The sequence below is a fragment of the Rousettus aegyptiacus genome, unplaced genomic scaffold (assembly GCF_014176215.1).
Source record: "Rousettus aegyptiacus isolate mRouAeg1 unplaced genomic scaffold, mRouAeg1.p scaffold_m13_p_6, whole genome shotgun sequence".
NCBI classification, from domain to species: domain Eukaryota; kingdom Metazoa; phylum Chordata; class Mammalia; order Chiroptera; family Pteropodidae; genus Rousettus; species Rousettus aegyptiacus.
The window spans coordinates 113,108,905-113,124,979 of record NW_023416309.1 but is presented as its reverse complement, the minus strand read 5'-3'; the positions used below and the strand labels follow the sequence as shown (position 1 = coordinate 113,124,979).

Sequence of the window (16,075 nt, the reverse complement as noted above, 5' to 3'; positions counted from 1 at the left end):
CCCGGGTGGGAAAGGTTGGGTGGGAATGGAGTTGGCCGAGAAACACCTTCGCTTCCTCCCAGTCTTAAAGGAGAAGCTTTCAGCGGCCCCCGCAGAGTATAGCAGTTACCGTCAAGCTGCCCCTAGATGCCCTCGCCACATTCAAATAGACTTCGTTTTAGTTTGCCAGGAGTTGTTCTCAGTCACGAGTGGATGTTCAAGTCTTTCAGTACTTTCCCGGAGCGAACATGCGGGATACTGTTTCAAGAAGGTACAACCAGATGAGTGAGCAGCTGGCCCCGCCCTCGGCCCCGCCCCGGCCCCGCCCCTGGCCCCACCCCCGGCCCCGCCCCCGCGCACTCAAAGGCTGCTTTCTGGGGACCTCACTGGCTTGTGAAACTTACTACAAAAACATGCAAAATGTTACTTATCACATTGATTATATGTTGAAATGCTAATGTTTTAGATCGTTTGGGTTAGATAAAATATATCATTAAAGTTCATTTTACCTGTTTCTTTTAATTATTTAACATGCCTTTTAGAAAATTTTGAATTACATATAATATATACATGTTGATTTCTAATTCATCTGGAGGTTTTTTTAATAGAATGACAAATAAAAATATAAATACGAAAGCATACACACACATCTATGTAAAATTTAAAGTGAACGTTTGTACAGTTTTATTGGGAAGGATCACACTTCCCAGGCAGGTCTCAAAACTCCGAAGTCGGAGAAGGAAAAGCAGGTGACAGACCTGACTTCAGAGAGATGGACTTACTATATAAGTATTTATATTTTCTATTTTGTGTGACAAAAGCTCCCATAAAAAAGTGAAGATGGGCAGTATAGTTGGAAAAAATATCTAAAACGCAAGCAAAGGGTCACTGTCCAAACGCGTGAAGAGTCCTCACAAACCAATGAAAAGAGAAACTGCGTTCGGAGACAGGACGGTGGGCATGGGCCGCGCAGCAGGGGCGCGGGTCTCTAACCCGGGTCCCTGAGGCGGGTCTCTGACCTGGGTCTCTAACCCTCGGGTCTCTAACCCCCGGGTCTCTAACCTGGGCTCTAACCCGGGCCTCTGAGGCGGGTCTCTAACCCGGGTCTCTAACCCTAGGGTCTCTAACCCGGGCCTCTGAGGCGGGTCTCTAACCCGGGTCTCTAACCCCCCGGGTCTCTAACCCCCGGGTCTCTAACCTGGGTCTCTAACCCGGGTCTCTGAGGCGGGGAGTAAGTGCATCAGTCACTGCTGAGAAACAGGAAGCGCAGGGACGGCAGCCCTGGTTGCCGTAGCCTCGCCTGGGGTGTCCCGGTAGCGTGTGGCGGGGACCTGGGGTGGTCTTTTGGAAGGCCGATCGGCGGCGTTGGTGGCAGCTGAGGATGCTTGCGTGGTACACCCCCGGCCCAGCTCTTGGTTTCTAAGTGCCGTTCTCCATTAAAAAGGAACCAGGGATTTGGGGGGAAACGGTGGAGTCAGGGGCTGGGGCAGGGGAAAATACGAATGAGCCAGCCTGGAAAATCTCGTGCTGGCAGGAGGCGAGGAGGTACTCAAGAAATGGTGGCGACGGGTCGGAAGTCACGGGGGCCCACTCGGGGACTGCGCAGCCATCGACACGAAAATCGGCGGGGCGAGGAGAGGGTGAGGAGCAGACGCCTGCGTCCTCTCAGGATCTGCCAGCAAGGTCTGGTCGCAAAGGGACGGCCCCATCGCAGGAACCCGGCGGGCCCAGCTTTCCCAATGATCAGGGCTGGCATCCCGGGCCCCTGGCCTGCCGCACCGAGGAGGACACAGCCTCCCCTTCTGTGTCGTTCTTGCCAGAGTTCACGGCTTCAGTCAAGTCCAGAGAAAACCATGGACAAACCCACATTGGGGAACGTTGCACGGAGTGACTGACCACTCTGCACAGTGTCAAGGCCAGGACAAGAAAGGACCAGGGCACCGTCACGACAGACCTGACTCAGGAGACTCGGCAGCAGGATGTGATGGGGTCTCCCGGGCTGGGAGCCCAGCCAGAAGAGAGGGCGTCAGTGAGCGAGCCGTGACCGTCCGCCAGGGCCGCCGGGGCGACGGCCTGGGGCTCCCCGGTGTCAGCAGCCGCGCCAGGGCACGGGGACCGGGGCGGGGACCGGGGCGCGAGGGGGCCGTGCGGGTCTGAAGCTATTCCGAGTGAAGGCGCGTGCAGGCGCGGCCACGCCGGGGACTGCCCTGCCCTCCGGCCCCTCTGACTCCTCCGCTCTGCTCCAGGGCGCTGTTGCTCGATGCTCAGGAGTCTGTGGTAGCGCAGGTGTTTCTGCGCGGACTGACGCGCGCTTTCGCGGCGGCCTGGTCGCCAGTCGTGCGGTGGCCCGCGTCCCTTCGGGTGGTGGCGCAGGCCTTTCCGGGCGGGCCAGCAGCGCCGCGGCCTGTTTCCTGCTGGGCCCGCCCCGTCCTTTCCCCTCGGAGCCTGTGTTCCCGGGTGTCTCCATGCAGACGGCTCTGCAGGTAGTCTTCCTGGCTGGGAAGAGAGTGTGCGGCCCACCCCACGACAAATGCCTGTTCTGCGACTTTGGGTGTAAATGCACTTCCTGGGGTGCAGAGTAACTAACTGGGCCGAGGCTTAGCTCAGCGGAGGAAGCTAGGTGGGGGCCAGACTCCTGGGAGGCTGCGACACTGCTCTGCGAACACGGACAGGCGAGTGGGCCTGGTGGGAGGTGGGGTTCTCCCGGTGGCAGACGGCAGGCCGGGGTCAGGCAGCACCAGGTATCCAGGGGCTTCTTGTGCGGCTCCGGGTAAAAGCGCCTCCTCCCCCAGACAGTGCCCGCTCAGCCCAAAAGGTCAGCCTCCACTTCCTTCAAGATTCTGGCCGCAGGGAGGGGCTGCAGCCTCCCGGATCTCCCCTTAAACACGGATGTCCCTGACGTTGTGGCTTTTCTCGAGTCACTCCTTTTTTGGACTGCTGCTCCCCACCCCTGTTCTCCCGCCTCTCCCAGGAAGCGACGTTCCATTTTCTCCTCTAAGCTCTTAGAACCGGGCCTTCGTGCCCTAGTGCGTAGCACACCGGGGGGTGGTCGCTGCGGCTGCTGTCACCGCCTGGCCCCTGTGCCCTGCGTGGTTTCCGGGGAGCTGCCGTGGCCGCTCCGTGTTGGCAGCGCGCACCCGGCCAGCCTGGTCGTCATCACAGCTTAGCAGGCGGCGTTTAAATGGAGCGCACGGGGAAGATCAGCTCCTGCGAGGGAGCGCAGAGGACTCGGCACATGCACCTGAAAGCTGACGGGCCGTGTGTGCGTGAGCGCCAGCCAGGACCCGCCGGTGCCCTGAGTGTCTTCCGCTCTTGCAGGGTGAGAGTAAGGAACCCGGGCTGCCAGGTCGCTCCCAAACGGCGTGGCTGGACGCGGAGGCTCCGTGCCCCGGGCCTGTGGTCCCCGGCTCAGGTGTCCCCGCGGGAAAGGGCCTGGGCGGGCAGAGCCTGCGGAGAGGAATGGAGATGCAGGCCGCGCTCCGGGACCGGAGAGCAGGGCCCCTGTGGCCTTTCTGTCTCCGGGCGGCGGGCGGGGGGGCCCCGCCTCCCCTCGGAGGCCCAGACCGCCACCTCCCATACTCTGATCATCCCTCCCCCACACCCTGGCCCGCGCCTCACGGCGCGCACCACTTCCTAGCCTGCTGGGCCGCCTGCCTGCATCTCAGCAGCTCCCGCTGGCCCGGCCTGTCCCCCCAGGGGCGCCGCGGCTTGCGGGCAGAGGGCCGGCCAGCGTCAGCGTTCACGGCACCTCCTCAGGACGCAGTGCGGCCCGTTCCTAGGTGGAGCGCGACTCTCCTCTTTTCTCCCCACTTGCTCTCCAAAGGAGATTTGACTTACTGGCAAAGACGGCGGTCCTAAACCTTTCAGCGGTTTCTGCATCTCGCCAGCAGAGGGCAGCACAGATCGAATCGCTCACTCCCAGTGTTTTCGGCTTTATTTTAGTGGGAGTTTAAAACTGTCGTAGCGGCTGCTTTCAAGCATAGTTTGAAGTTTATTTCAACTCCAGGTTTCTTCTCATTTGTGAATCATGCTGTTGCTTCTCTCTCTGTGGAGAAAGATGTCTGTTTAGCATCAGGAACATGTCACATTCACATTTTCCGAAGCATGCACATGTCTCCGAGGGTCTCCTCGGACTGTGGTGATGTTGGTGATGGCTGCCGAGTGAAGTCGTGGAGGGGCCTCCTTCTGTCACCCCGGGAAAGCAGGTCACCATTTAACCGGGGCTCCCTGGGGGCGATGCCCCTTTCCACCCCCCACCCCGCCCCCCACCGCTGCCCGACAAAGTTCCGGTGGCTCAGAGGGTTCCGGTGGCTCAGAGGGTTCTCTCTGAGCATCTGGAGAGCTGGCGACACCCTTCTCAGAAAAAAAACGCATAAACTCAAAAGCATAGTTTTCAGTTTTGTGACATTTTATGGCATGGATAATGGATTTTCTTCATATAGAAAATGAGACATTGTGAAGAATTGTACCTTTCTTATTCTGCTTATTTTGTGTGTGTGTGTGGAAAAGTTAGACTCTTGGAAAAAGTTGAAATTCAAATTGTGTACATAAAGAGTAAAAAGGCATTTTTAAAAAATCTCTAAATGATTTTTTTTCTTTTGACGATGAAAGTGGTAAAAAGTCCGTTTCGCAAAGGCACGTACTAGCAGACGCTATCAGGGTACACGCGCCTTGCCGGGCGCGAGAGGCACATGTCAAGCAATTCTTCCTTTGGATTCCTTGTGGCACACACCTCTTTCTTTGCCCTCAAGTCTTTTTATTTTTCCAAGACCTGTTCAGTGCTAGTCATGTCTGTGAGGACAAATAGTGCAAGTCTGCGTTTTTTGGGAAATCCAAGCGGCAGGAACCTTCAGAAGGGTTCGCAGTGGACCCAGGCGCCCGCGGACTCCTGTGTGTAGACGCCCGACGTCTCTCTCACTTTCCTTCCCAGCTCGCGGATGCGCCTGTGGGGCCTTTAGGACGCCCGTGTGCTGAGTGCCCGAGCCCCTCTGCTGCTGCTGGCCGCTTGTCTAAGCTGCAGGTTGGGGGCCACCAGGAAGCAAAACGATTTACCCCCAAGCCCCAGAAGGGCTCCGAGGCGTCACAGGCCTCGGACGGCAGCGACGTGGCAGGAGCTACAGGCTGCGGCCGTGGTCAGACGTGAAGGTTTAACTTCTGAGAGTGGACGTCTGTGTGCTCGCCTGTGAGCGCCCACCCTTCCTCCTCCTAGCTAGCTCCCCACGTGCCACGCGGCCCAGGTAGGAGGTCGGAGGATCCTTCTTTGGGTCACTAACCCAAGATGAACGAGTGTATGGAGCCCCTCCTGGGGGGGTCTCTGCCTGTTGCTGCTTTACTGCTGTACAGTGGCGCCCCCACTCGGTAGGCCGCACCCCCACACAGAGCTGCTCGACAGGCCATTACCGCTTTGCTCTTAACAGTGGCGAGGTCGCCTGTGTTTACCACACAGGGAGGGACAACCTCAGCATTAATGAGAGCGAAGCGAACGGGAAGCAAAAGTTGAGAAAGCGGTCATGGAAGATGAAGAAGAAAGTGTTAAAAACTATACTTAAGAGTCTCAGATATCACGTCAGTGAAACAAGGATCGGTCACTGTCCCAAAAGATGCTCAGAGATGAAAAGTGAGTTCTGGCAGATTCAAAATAGCAGGAATCAGACATTTAACAGGAAGTCGGAGGACGAAGCAGAGGATCGTCTTAGTTCGCTGTTGTGACGAGGCGGCCCGTTTGTTCCGCACAGCCGTGGAGGCTGGAGGCCCGAGGTCAGGGTGCCGCGCGGTTGGGTGCTGCCGGGAGGCCTCCCGTCTTCTTGCTGTGGCCTCGGCGCTGGAAGGAGAGTTGGCCAGCTCTCCGGCTGCTTACGGGGGTGCTGATCCCATAACAGGGGCTCCACCGTCAGTGCCTGCTCACCTCCCAAAGGCCCCGCCTCCTGATACCATCACATTGGGGGTTTCAACGTGGATTTTGGGGAGACACAAACGTTCAGTCCATTGCAAGAATACTTCCTAGAAAGTAGCTCAAAAAGGAGATGGAAAGTAGGAATGAAAAGATAAGAAAAAGGATTCATAGTAGAGATTCACTGTCTAATAGAAATACCAAAAATGAGAACTCTCCCCCCCAAAAAGGATAGGAAATTGTTAAAGAATATGGGACTTCAGAACCGGGGTTTACCTGATAGCTTGCATAATATGGGAAAAAGACTCAGCCTAGACACTTTACTATGAAAGTTCACGGCGCCGAGGGTAGAGGTAAGATCCTGAAAGCTTTGTGAGGGGGGAAAGGTCACACACAAAATACATAGCTAACAGCCACGTGGGAACAGAAAACAGGGAATGTCTCCATTATTGAGGAGAAATGATTTCGACTCGGAATTCTGTACTCAGCCAGAATGTCCTTCGCATGTGAGAGAACAGAGGCGTTTCAGACGTGCAGAGTTCGCGACAGCGTAGTTGAAACCCAGCCCTCCACACCCTTTCCGTTGTTCGAGGACGGGTCCCAAAAGTCAGGGAGCCAAGGAAGGGTGACGCGCGGAACCCAAGAGCCAGGGCCCAGCACAGGGGGCCGCAGAGGGAGTCCTCGGAGGACGCGGGAGCAGCGGGAGCAGCGGGAGCAGCCGGCAGGGGCGCAGGGACGGGGGGCGTGTCCGCAGCCACCCCCGCGCATTCCGACCATGTCAGCAACTTTAGTCCTCTGGCCAGTCACAGGCAGGAAACCGAGCAAGCAGAAAAAGACGGCACTGACCGCCTGTGATCGTTTAGCCACAGCGCGCGGCGTCGCCGAGTTGTGACAGTGTTCACAGACGTACTGAACACTGATGTAACCAGAAATCCACGTGCGACTGTGCAGGTGCGCAGGTGTGTGCGCGTGCGTGTCGGGGGTGGGGGGAGCCAAGTCTTCATCTTTGGGGCAGAATAGGAAAACCGAGGACGGATGGCGTGAGCCCCTGGTTTAGAAGCACAGGGCGATTGGCAGGGGGGGCAGCGTCCCTGGGAGCGGGCGGGCGGCGGGGCTGGGCTGGGGCGCTGCTTCGTGTGTGACGCGTGAGCGTCAGTGTGGTGCACAGAGGAGGCCGGGCGCGAGTGGCGAGGGGAGCCCGGGGAGGCGGCGGGGCCGGGCGAAGGAGGGTCCGGAAGCCGAGCTCAGAGCCGAGGCCCGGCGCTGGGTCAGGGTTCCCGAAGGCTTCAGCAGGGGGCCCGCGCACCCCTCTGCCCAGCCCCGCCCGCTGTCTGCTGGAGGCCGCCCTGGGGGCGCTCGGTGGAGGCGGTCCCTGGCCCTCCGGGGGGCTTGAGGGCGGCAGGAGAGGGAGGTCAGGGCGTTTCCTCCCTGCGGGTGCTGCCGGTTAGCTCACCCCCCTCCCGCAGTTCAGCCAGCCCGCCCTGCAGGCCCTGCCCTGACAAAGCCTGCTCCTGTTCGCTAGCCCTGGGGGCTCCGGCACGCCCAGGCCCTCCCCACACCCTGCCCTCGCCTTTGCAGACACCCCTGGCTCTCCAGACTCGCGCGTCGAGCGTGGCCCTGTCTTCCTGGGGGTGTCCCACGAGGAAAAGCTTCCCGCAGCACGTCGCGTGCGTATTCTGGAAGGTTTCTTCCAGCGTCATTTTGCACACGTTTGCGCACGCTCACCTTCCCCGCTCCGCGGGGCTGGGGCCGGGGGCGCACGCGGGCCATCGGTGGCGCCCGGGGTCAGGAGCACCTGCATCCCAGCCGCGCGCGGCCTCAGGACAGCGGGCCCAGACCGATCTCCTCCACGTGGTTGGTCTAGCGCTGCTTCCGGGGCCTGGCCAGTCGCTCGGGCTCCGGGCTCGGCACTCAGGCAGTGCTCCGAGGCCCGGGGACTGTCTGGTTCTGCGGCGGCTCCAGTGTCCCCCGCGCTGCGGCCTTCCGCACGCGCCCGTGGCCTTGGCGCTGCCAGCGCCCGGCGCGTCGGTTCCCGGGGCAGCTCCGCTGTGCGGCCGGCGGCCGGCGACGTCCTGCGTGGCGCCCGCCGTCAGTCTCCGGAGTGTCCCCTCGTGGGTGGTAAGTTAGGCAGTCGCCCCCACCCCCATGCTTCGGTCGTAAGTTTCCGTGTTCAGGACCTTGACGGTCTCGCTCGTCACCTCCTTTCTAACACAGCGTCGCGCTGCTTTGGAACAACGAACGTCACGCGGAAGTCGGGGGGGCCGGGGGGGCCACCGTGCTCCTGGCTTTAAGGCCCGCGTGGCGGCGTGTCTGCAGCGGCCGTGGGAGCTGGGACAGAAACCTGTCGCGAAGGCTGCCCGGGGTCTGCGAGGCGGCCCGCTGTGCCAGGTAGGGACGGCGGTGTATGCCGTCGAGCCTGAGGCCGGGCCTGTGCCGTGGGCGCCTGGGCCTGGAGCTCCGGCCCGGCCCCCCGCTTTGGGCTCCCCGTGACTCCTTCCCCCGGCCTCACAAGTGGATGGCAGGGGTTTGACCACCCCCTGCCTCGGCCGCCACCGCCGCTGGCCTGGGCGAGTGTGCGGGTCTCCCAGCAGGTCTCCCTGCGTCTGCCCTACTGTGTGTTCTTCCCCGACAGCCAGCCGGAGTGCTGTCTTTACAGGGGAGGCCAGATCCAAACCCTGGCAGCCGCTACCCACCGCACCCACAGCGGAGCCAGAGCTGCGGGCGGCCCCCACACGGGACAGCGCCCCGCCCCTCAGCCCCCCGCCCTCGCTCCCTCTGCTCCAGCTCCCAGCCTCCCCACTGCTCCCAACCCCTGCAGCCCCAGAGTCTTCGCTACGCCCCCCAGCTGTCCGCCCAGCTCCTGGGAGGCTGTGCACGCCCCAAGGGCACCGCACTGGCCCCCTGTGTCTCCAGGACCCGTACTCGGGGCCCAGAGGGAGCTGAGCGAAGTGAATGAGGATGAGGTTAGAAACCTCTAAGACAAAAGAAACCACACGTGTTAAAAACAAGTGACAGATGGTGAGAAAAACATCAGCACCGTGCAGGTTAGTAATCTGCACACCGCGAAGGAGAGGTACACAGTCAGTCGACGTGGGCGACGGGGGAGCAGGCAGCCCACGCGGGGGGAGGCGCCTTCGCCGCGCGGCGCTGGCGGCGCCTGCCACCAGGCCCGGGCAGACTGCGGACGGCAGGGAGAGCCCTTTGCACCCCCGGCTGGCAGAAGGGGAGGCCCGTCGGGGCAGGGGCGGGCCTGGGTGTCGCCAGGGCTCCGCTCCGAGACCGTCCCGCCACGGCGTCTGCTCCTGGGGAACACTGTGCCCCCCGACAGGAGAGGAGGGAAGTGGCCTGTCCTCTTAGGAGTGGGCTCAGCATCAGATCAGGCCTGGCGCCTGGCGTGGAGGGCGGACCGGGAGTCATTAAGCCTCGGTTTTGCGCCGAGCCCCCGGGGCCCGGGATGCTGGTGGGCGGAGGGCGGGCGGGAGGAAGCGCAACCGTGACGTCCGCGTCGGGACCAGAGTGAAAAGCCGGGTGTGGATTAGGCGCCTCTGCAGAATGACGCTTTTGAGAACTGCATGCGTGTTTATCATCAGTCAAGGAGGAAGAGGGTGGGCCGAGGCCACCCCCAGGGCGTGCCTGGCGGCGGCGCTCTGGTGTCCGCTGGGGACGGCAGGCTGACCCCCCGCCCCACACCGGCTGCAGGGGCTGGCATCGCCAGGGGAGCACAGGGGCGGCCTGCCGGGTGGGCCCCGCTGCCAGACACGGTCACGGCCAGGTCCTGGACCCCGGGCAAGCTGCACCCCGTCCCTGCGTCCTTCCCCGGCTCGGGGCCCAGTCAGGCTGAGGCCGGCGGCCAGCTGGGCGTCCACCTGCTGCTCGCACATGTCCACTCCCGAGCTGCAGGCCCCTCCGTCCCTCCCGGGCGCCCACGGGACTGCATCCGGACCCAGCAGCAGAGCCTCCGCCGGTGTCCTGAGCAAGTGACCAGGGCTGGTGCCCGCACGTGGCTCCCGGGCGGGGAGGGCGGCAGAGCGCTGGGAAGCCACTCGAAGTCTCGCGGGGCAGGTGCCCATTCGTAGTCATGGGAAACGCTTGCGATAAGAATGGCTGGTTATACGGCAACATGTAGAACGTCCAGCTCTCTGTATTTCTGCATGTCTACGTGTAGGTATTTACGTTCTCCTCTTGGGGTAACATAACTATCTGTCGAGAGAGAACTGTATTTCACGTACTACGTAGTAAGAATCTCACGTACCCTGCAGAAGACACGTAGGAGATACACAGGGAGGGAGATGCGTGTGCGTGAGCGAGGACGAGGAGCCGCACGCAGCCGCCCGCCGTCGGGGGGTGTCCCTGGGCGGTGGGCTCCAGGCTCTTTCCTCACTACTGCCGTCCGATGTGAGCGGTGAGTGTGGGTCGCGGGTGTCATCAGGACGTCCAGAAAGGAGCAGCTCGGTGGCGGCGAGGACGCAGAACGGGGATGAAGCCGAACCTCGGTCGGGGGTGGCGCCCTCGAACTCTCCTCGCATCCTCTGTGCCTCCTGCTTCGTGGGTGACCTCACCAGGCAGTGACGCCATCGCCTAGTCATCCCCTAGGAGACGCGCGGCTACCTCCTGGCGGGAGGGCCAGGGCCTTTCACAGTTCCGCTCGGGGCAGGACTGGGACGCCGGAGCGAGAAGGCTCACCTGGCCGCGCGGGCCCCGGCCGGACGCGAGCGGAGGCGAGCGGAGCAGCTGCTGGCCTCGCGGCCCCAGCGAGCAGGGCTGGCGTCCGGCTGCCAGGAAGCTGCTCGAGCCTGACTTCAGGAACTGGGTGGGGCAGTGAACCCCGAGTGACGCCACCGCCGGGGCTGCGGCTGATTGGTCCCCGAGTGCAGCCAGCCGTTCCTGCCGGCCCAGGAAGCGGCTCTGAGCTGTCCGGGTGGCTAGACAGCCCACAGGTGTCCTGCCCCACCCAGCCCCGCCTCCCTCGAAACTTGGCTGAGTTCTCCTTTGAAGAACAAAACAGAGCCACCTCTAGGGTCCTGCTGTGACGGAAGAAGATGGTCCTTAAAAGCAAGGAGGGGGATGGTGAGTCCGGGCCGCCCGGGCCTGCGCTGGGGTTAAGCTGTCTCCTCTGATGGAGACGCGGAACCCTGCGGTGACAGTTTCACTGCCTTGTGGGAGGAGCGGCCGCCTGGCTGCCTGGTGTCTGCCGTTTTCCGGGGGAGCTGGCGCGTGAGGGCAGCCGAGCCTCGGAAGCTGAGGCGGGGCAGAGACGCTAGGTGTGTGTTTGAACTGAAGACGCCCCCGGCCCCCAGCCTGTGCCCAGGGTGCCTCCTGGCCCCGCAGGCCCGCTCGCCGGGGGCCGTGCTGTCTGCCCTTGTGTCCGTGTGGCGGTGGGCAGCGGCCCTGGCAGTCACGCTGCGTCTAGAGTGAGCGTGACACTGAACTGTGACGGTGGCGGAGACCAGGCGAGGCTCAGGGCGGAGCAGGTCCCCCTGCGAGGTTCATGAAGGGCAGTGCGGGGAGCAGGGAGCGTGGCCGAGGAGGCCTCCTCTTCCTTCACCCCCACGCCCGCTGTGAACACCGGCGAGCTGGGCGGCTTGTGATCCCCAGAGATGCGGCGCAGACCGGGCTTCCCGACGCCCGGAGTCGCGGGTCTGTGCGCGCGCGTCCCCTGACGGCAGTGTTTGCGAGCTGCGAGGCAGCAGCAAGGGCTACAGGGGAGCTCGAAATGGACACTGGGCTGCATTGCAAAGGGGGTTCACAAAGTCACAGTGACGTTGGGGGTCCTTTTATGCTTGTGCTTGTCTGGTTCCTTGTGAAACACACTTTCAAGTTCCACTCCTAGTAATGCAGGTTATCGCGGAGCGTGCCCGTGGAGCGGGGCGGGCAGCCGCGGCGACAGGCCGACCTGGGGTGGGGCCGGACTGCCCTCTGGGACCTCCCGTGTCCGCACGGTGCATCCACAGCAGCCAGGGGCTCTGGCTCAAAAGCAGACGCTCCCGAGAGCGGAAGAGGATATTCGCACTGATGTCGTGCCTGTAGGTGTGACCTGGCCTGGCAGGCGGTGACCACTGGGGACCGTGCCCTTCTGGGCGAGCCTGGCTTCGGGCCCACCGAGGACGTGTTTACCTGTCACTTCAGAGTCTGGGGCGGGTGGGGGTGGGTGGGGCCGGGCGGGGGTCCTCCCATGTCCTCCTGGAGGCTTTAAAATTCAGCACAGACTGCTCAGGATGCACACTGGGGCCGGAGTGGGGGGGGTGGGGCCCCGTTTTAGGGTGGGGACTCGACATCAGGGGGAGGGGTGGGTCGAGGGCACCTCTGCTTTGCATGAGGAACCTTCAGGAACCCAGGGTTCTGGCCTCCCCTGGCCCTCCCGGGAGCTGCTGCCAGTCGTCCGCGGGGCCATGAGGGAGGGCACGGTGCCCTTTAACCCCCGCTGAGGCCACTGCGCCGCGGGTGGAAAGGGGACAAAGCGGTGGCGCTCAGGCCGGTGCGGAGGTGCAGGCAGCACCGGACTTTCCTGGGCAGGTCCCCGAGACCCCAGGGGAGGGGGAGTCACGTGTCAGCCTGCACACCGCACACAGCTGCTTGTACTCGATGTGTCACCCAGAGAGCCTAACGGGGGGCGGGGTGCACATTTCTGTAAAGAGCTCAGGTCCTCCCCTGCCAGCTCAGCCCACAGCCCGGAAGTGGCAAGCGCCACCGCGGGCTCTGGGCTCGCCTGGTGCCCGGCTCCCAGCGCTCACCCCTCGCCCTCCCAGCGTCCGCAGGGGTGGCCGGGGGAGGGGGCCAGCGGACTGAGTGGCCTCTTGCCTTTCTCAGCTGCCTGGGGTTGGCTCCAGCTCTTCGATCTTATCATTTTAACACTTGGTCCGCCTTCATTTGCCTTCCAACCTTCTCTTTGGGATGGAACCAAGCCCCTTGCTGTGGGGAAGCTAGGTGCACGCTGGGCTCCCTTCCGAGTGCCACCCCAGGCCCCACGTGCCCTGGGCGCTGGCCTGACCAGGCACCCCAGCACCCCCCGGCCCTCTTCTCCTCGCTTGGCACGTGTGTCCACACTGGTCTCGGCTTCTCTGGGGCCTCCGTTTGTCCTTCAGGTCCTGGCTGAGAGGCATGACCCCTGAAGCTCTTGGTGTCGCCCGGTGTCCCTGAGCACGGGGTGTGTGTGGCCGCTGTGGCCACACGTGCCGCGGCCTCCACGCCCTCCCCCCACCCCCGCTGGCCCGCATTCCACTCTGCGCTGGGCGTGTGCAGATGCTCAGTGAACACGGGGCGTGATGGTGGCTGAGAAAGGGAAGAGCTGAGGACTCAGCCTGTGGCGGGGGGCCCGGGCGTCCGTCTGAGCAGATGGGGCGAGGGGGTGCCCGGGCATCCGTCTGCGCAGATGGGGCAAGGGGGCGCCTGGGCATCCGTTGGAGCGGACTCGGGGTGCAGGGGTGCCCGGGCATCCGTTGGAGCGGACTCGGGGTGCGGGGGTGCCCCGGCATCCGTTGGAGTGGGTGCGGGCTGGTGGCAAGTCCTCCGCATTCTCGCTGAACGGAGGCGTCGCATGGTTCTGGAGCAAGGGCGCCCACCCCGGTGCAGTTGGAAAGCGCAGGTGACTTCGACTCCCCCAAACCTCGCGTCTTCTCCATGCACCAGGGGTGGACGCCTGGCTCCAGGACCCCCGGGTGCCCAAACCCGCGGACTCCACGGTCCCTGGTGAGACATTGCAAGTCCTCGCACGCGGTCAGCCTGTGCGTCCGCGGCCCCCGCGGCGAGCAGACGCAGCACGGGCCGTGACCGGAGAAGCCCACGGGCCAGGGCGCCGCGTCCAGGCAGGGCCGCCATGCAGGGGCCCCGAACGGAGCGTCAGTCCCGCTCACTCCCATCCCGCTCTGGCCTCTGACGGGGCCCGTTGAGTTTGGGGGCGCCCTTCCCGGGGCTGCGCCCTCACCGGCCTCGGCACCTTCTTGGATTCAGCTAGAATTTTGTCGTGAATGAGATAGACATTCATCTTCGTCCCCCCCACAATGGTAAGCTAGCTTATTGCCCCGCTACTAACTAAATAATAATATTTTTGTTTATATTTTTATGAGATTTTATTTATTTAAAGTGCTACCTACATGTCACTTGTTTGTTGAAAATTTGTATCTTTCAAAGAAAGACTTCATACATAATTTTAGGGTTTATTTCTCATAGACTTGGTATAATTCTTTTAGAATGGGAACTGCCATTTAGGTCCAAAAACAAAATGGTTCACATTATGGCTGCTTCTTAAAAGACATAAGGCTGAGCTGCAGACCCCGAGTGTTGGGGTCAGGTCTGGTGACCCCGTCCTATGATGAGGAGACCGAGTGTGGGACCCACATTGGTACGGGGGGTACCCCCTAGCCGCAGGGTCCTGAGGAGAGATCGGAAGTCAGGGAAGCAGGGAGGGGGCTTAGCTTTCTCCCTTGCTTTGTGGTTAGTGCAGAGCAGTGGTTCGTAGCCAGGCCAGTGTTGTCTTCCAGGAGACATTGGCACTCTCTGGAGACGTTTTTGGTCATCACACCTCAGGGTGCCACCGGCCTCCGGGGGGCGGAGGGCAGGGTGCAGCCGCACGCCAGCGGCTCCGAGGTCCGAGGACCCTGTCCGAGCGCGACCGTTCCTGTTCTTTCCCTCGTGGCTGTGTGGGACGCGTTTCGCAAGCCCCGTGCCCGCCCGCGCCCGGCAGAGGCAGTGCAGCTGTCTGTGCCTGTGGAGCCCGTGTCCCGGGCCTGGCGTCCCGGAGTGTTTCCCGTGCCCTGGGCGACCCTCGCACCCTCCGGAGGTGGGGAGCCCCTGCTCCCCACAGCAGCGGGGCCTCTTGTCGCCAGCCACCTCCCCATGTTGTCCGCAGGGTCGACCGCGGCACTCGCCCTGACCTGCACGGGCGGGCCTGCGGTGGCGCAGCCTCTGCTCAGGAGACGGAGGTTCCCGGCGCGTGGGGACCGCGGCCCGCACGGCTCAGCGGCAGGCCGGCCCTTCTGGGAGAAGGGGGGGAGCGCCCACCCACGTGGAGCCTGCGCCTGACGCGGAGGGCGGGCAGCAGGGGGGTCGCGTGAAGCGGTCGGCTCGGGTCAGCGCCTGCTGACCGGCACGGAGCAGGGGAAGGAGGTGGCCTTGTGCTGGGTGACGGCGGCCGGCACTGCAGACCCTGCCCTCCCTCTGCTCCCCGCGGGGGAGGGTTGACGTCCTCCCCATGAAGCAGCCGGCAGGGTTGGCCCCTGGGGGGGAGAGAAGCCGGTGCAGCCGGAGCCGGCGAGGTGCGTCCCCTCCCCCGCAGGGGGCCGCGTGGGGAGCGGTGGGAGGGGCGAGCGGCCGGGCTGCATTCAGGGAAGGAAGCCCGGAGAAGCCGGAGGAGCCGGAGGAGCCGCGGCCCCCTGTCAGCCGGGCCTGCACCGCCATCTCAACCCCGCCGCCCTCCCCGCCAGGGCCGGCCCCTCTCCACCCGCCTCCGCTCGCTGCGTGCGCCGCCGGCCTCCACCCGGCCGAGCCCGCGCCGGCCCCCCCTCCCCTGCCGCTGTGGGAGCACCCCGGAGCCCGGGACTGCGGGGCTCCGGCCCTGGCCCACCATGGGCTCTGAAGGGGACAGCTGCGGCCCGCCCAGGCTTTGACGTTGCTGCCCGGGGCCGCAGGACGGGACTCGCCCAGGGTAAGGGGTGGGGCGGATGGCGCGGGCGCCCGGGGTGCCCAGCGTCACCCCGCGCGTGGGGCCGGGGCCGTCACCTGCCGTCTGCCCTGCCCCGGCCCTGCAGGGCGGCTGTGCGGCCCACGTCCTGTGCACCCACGTCTGTGCTCAGCGCCCAGCGTGCCCCCGGCCCCTTCAGGTGGGCAGGTGCTCAGCAGTCGGGTGCTTCCTCTAGGCCCGAGGTCCAGGGATAAGCTGAGGACCGGTGGCCGTGGTCCAGCTTTGGCGAGGTGGGCAGGGGGTCAGCAGAAAGCCGCGGGGTGCGTTCAGGGCGGCCCCCCCTCTGCAGCCGCCGCGGAGCGTCTGTTCCGTTCTTGAAGGACTTGGGAACCTTGTCTGGCCGTGGGAAGCCCTCTTTGTGCAATGCCCATAGAGTAGAGTTGGGGCGCTCATCTAATTTGAGCCTCGGGGTCCCTTCCGGCTGTCAGACCAAGGGAGGCTGTGCCAGCGTGCAGCAGAATGTGGGTTACAGCGGGCCTGCATATGGACAGGTTTCAGGGGTGGGGGTTGCAGAGGGCCCGCAGACAGAC

The 16,075-nt window shown here is 63.4% G+C and overlaps 1 protein-coding gene across 2 annotated transcripts in view; it reads left to right on the top strand.

The window, feature by feature from the left end:
- Positions 1-16,075, top strand: part of CYTH1 (cytohesin 1) — a 59,995-nt gene that overhangs the window by 20,569 nt on the left and 23,351 nt on the right. Inside the window, exon 1 of one of the 2 annotated variants that reach the window (XM_016143236.2) lies at positions 10,760-10,936. The exons of the other annotated variant lie outside the window; for it this stretch is intronic. Within the exon in view, the coding sequence (XP_015998722.1) occupies positions 10,909-10,936 (28 nt within the window). The 5' untranslated portion in view covers positions 10,760-10,908. Of the gene's footprint in view, positions 1-10,759; positions 10,937-16,075 lie in introns of those variants that run through there. 2 annotated transcript variants of the gene reach the window in all.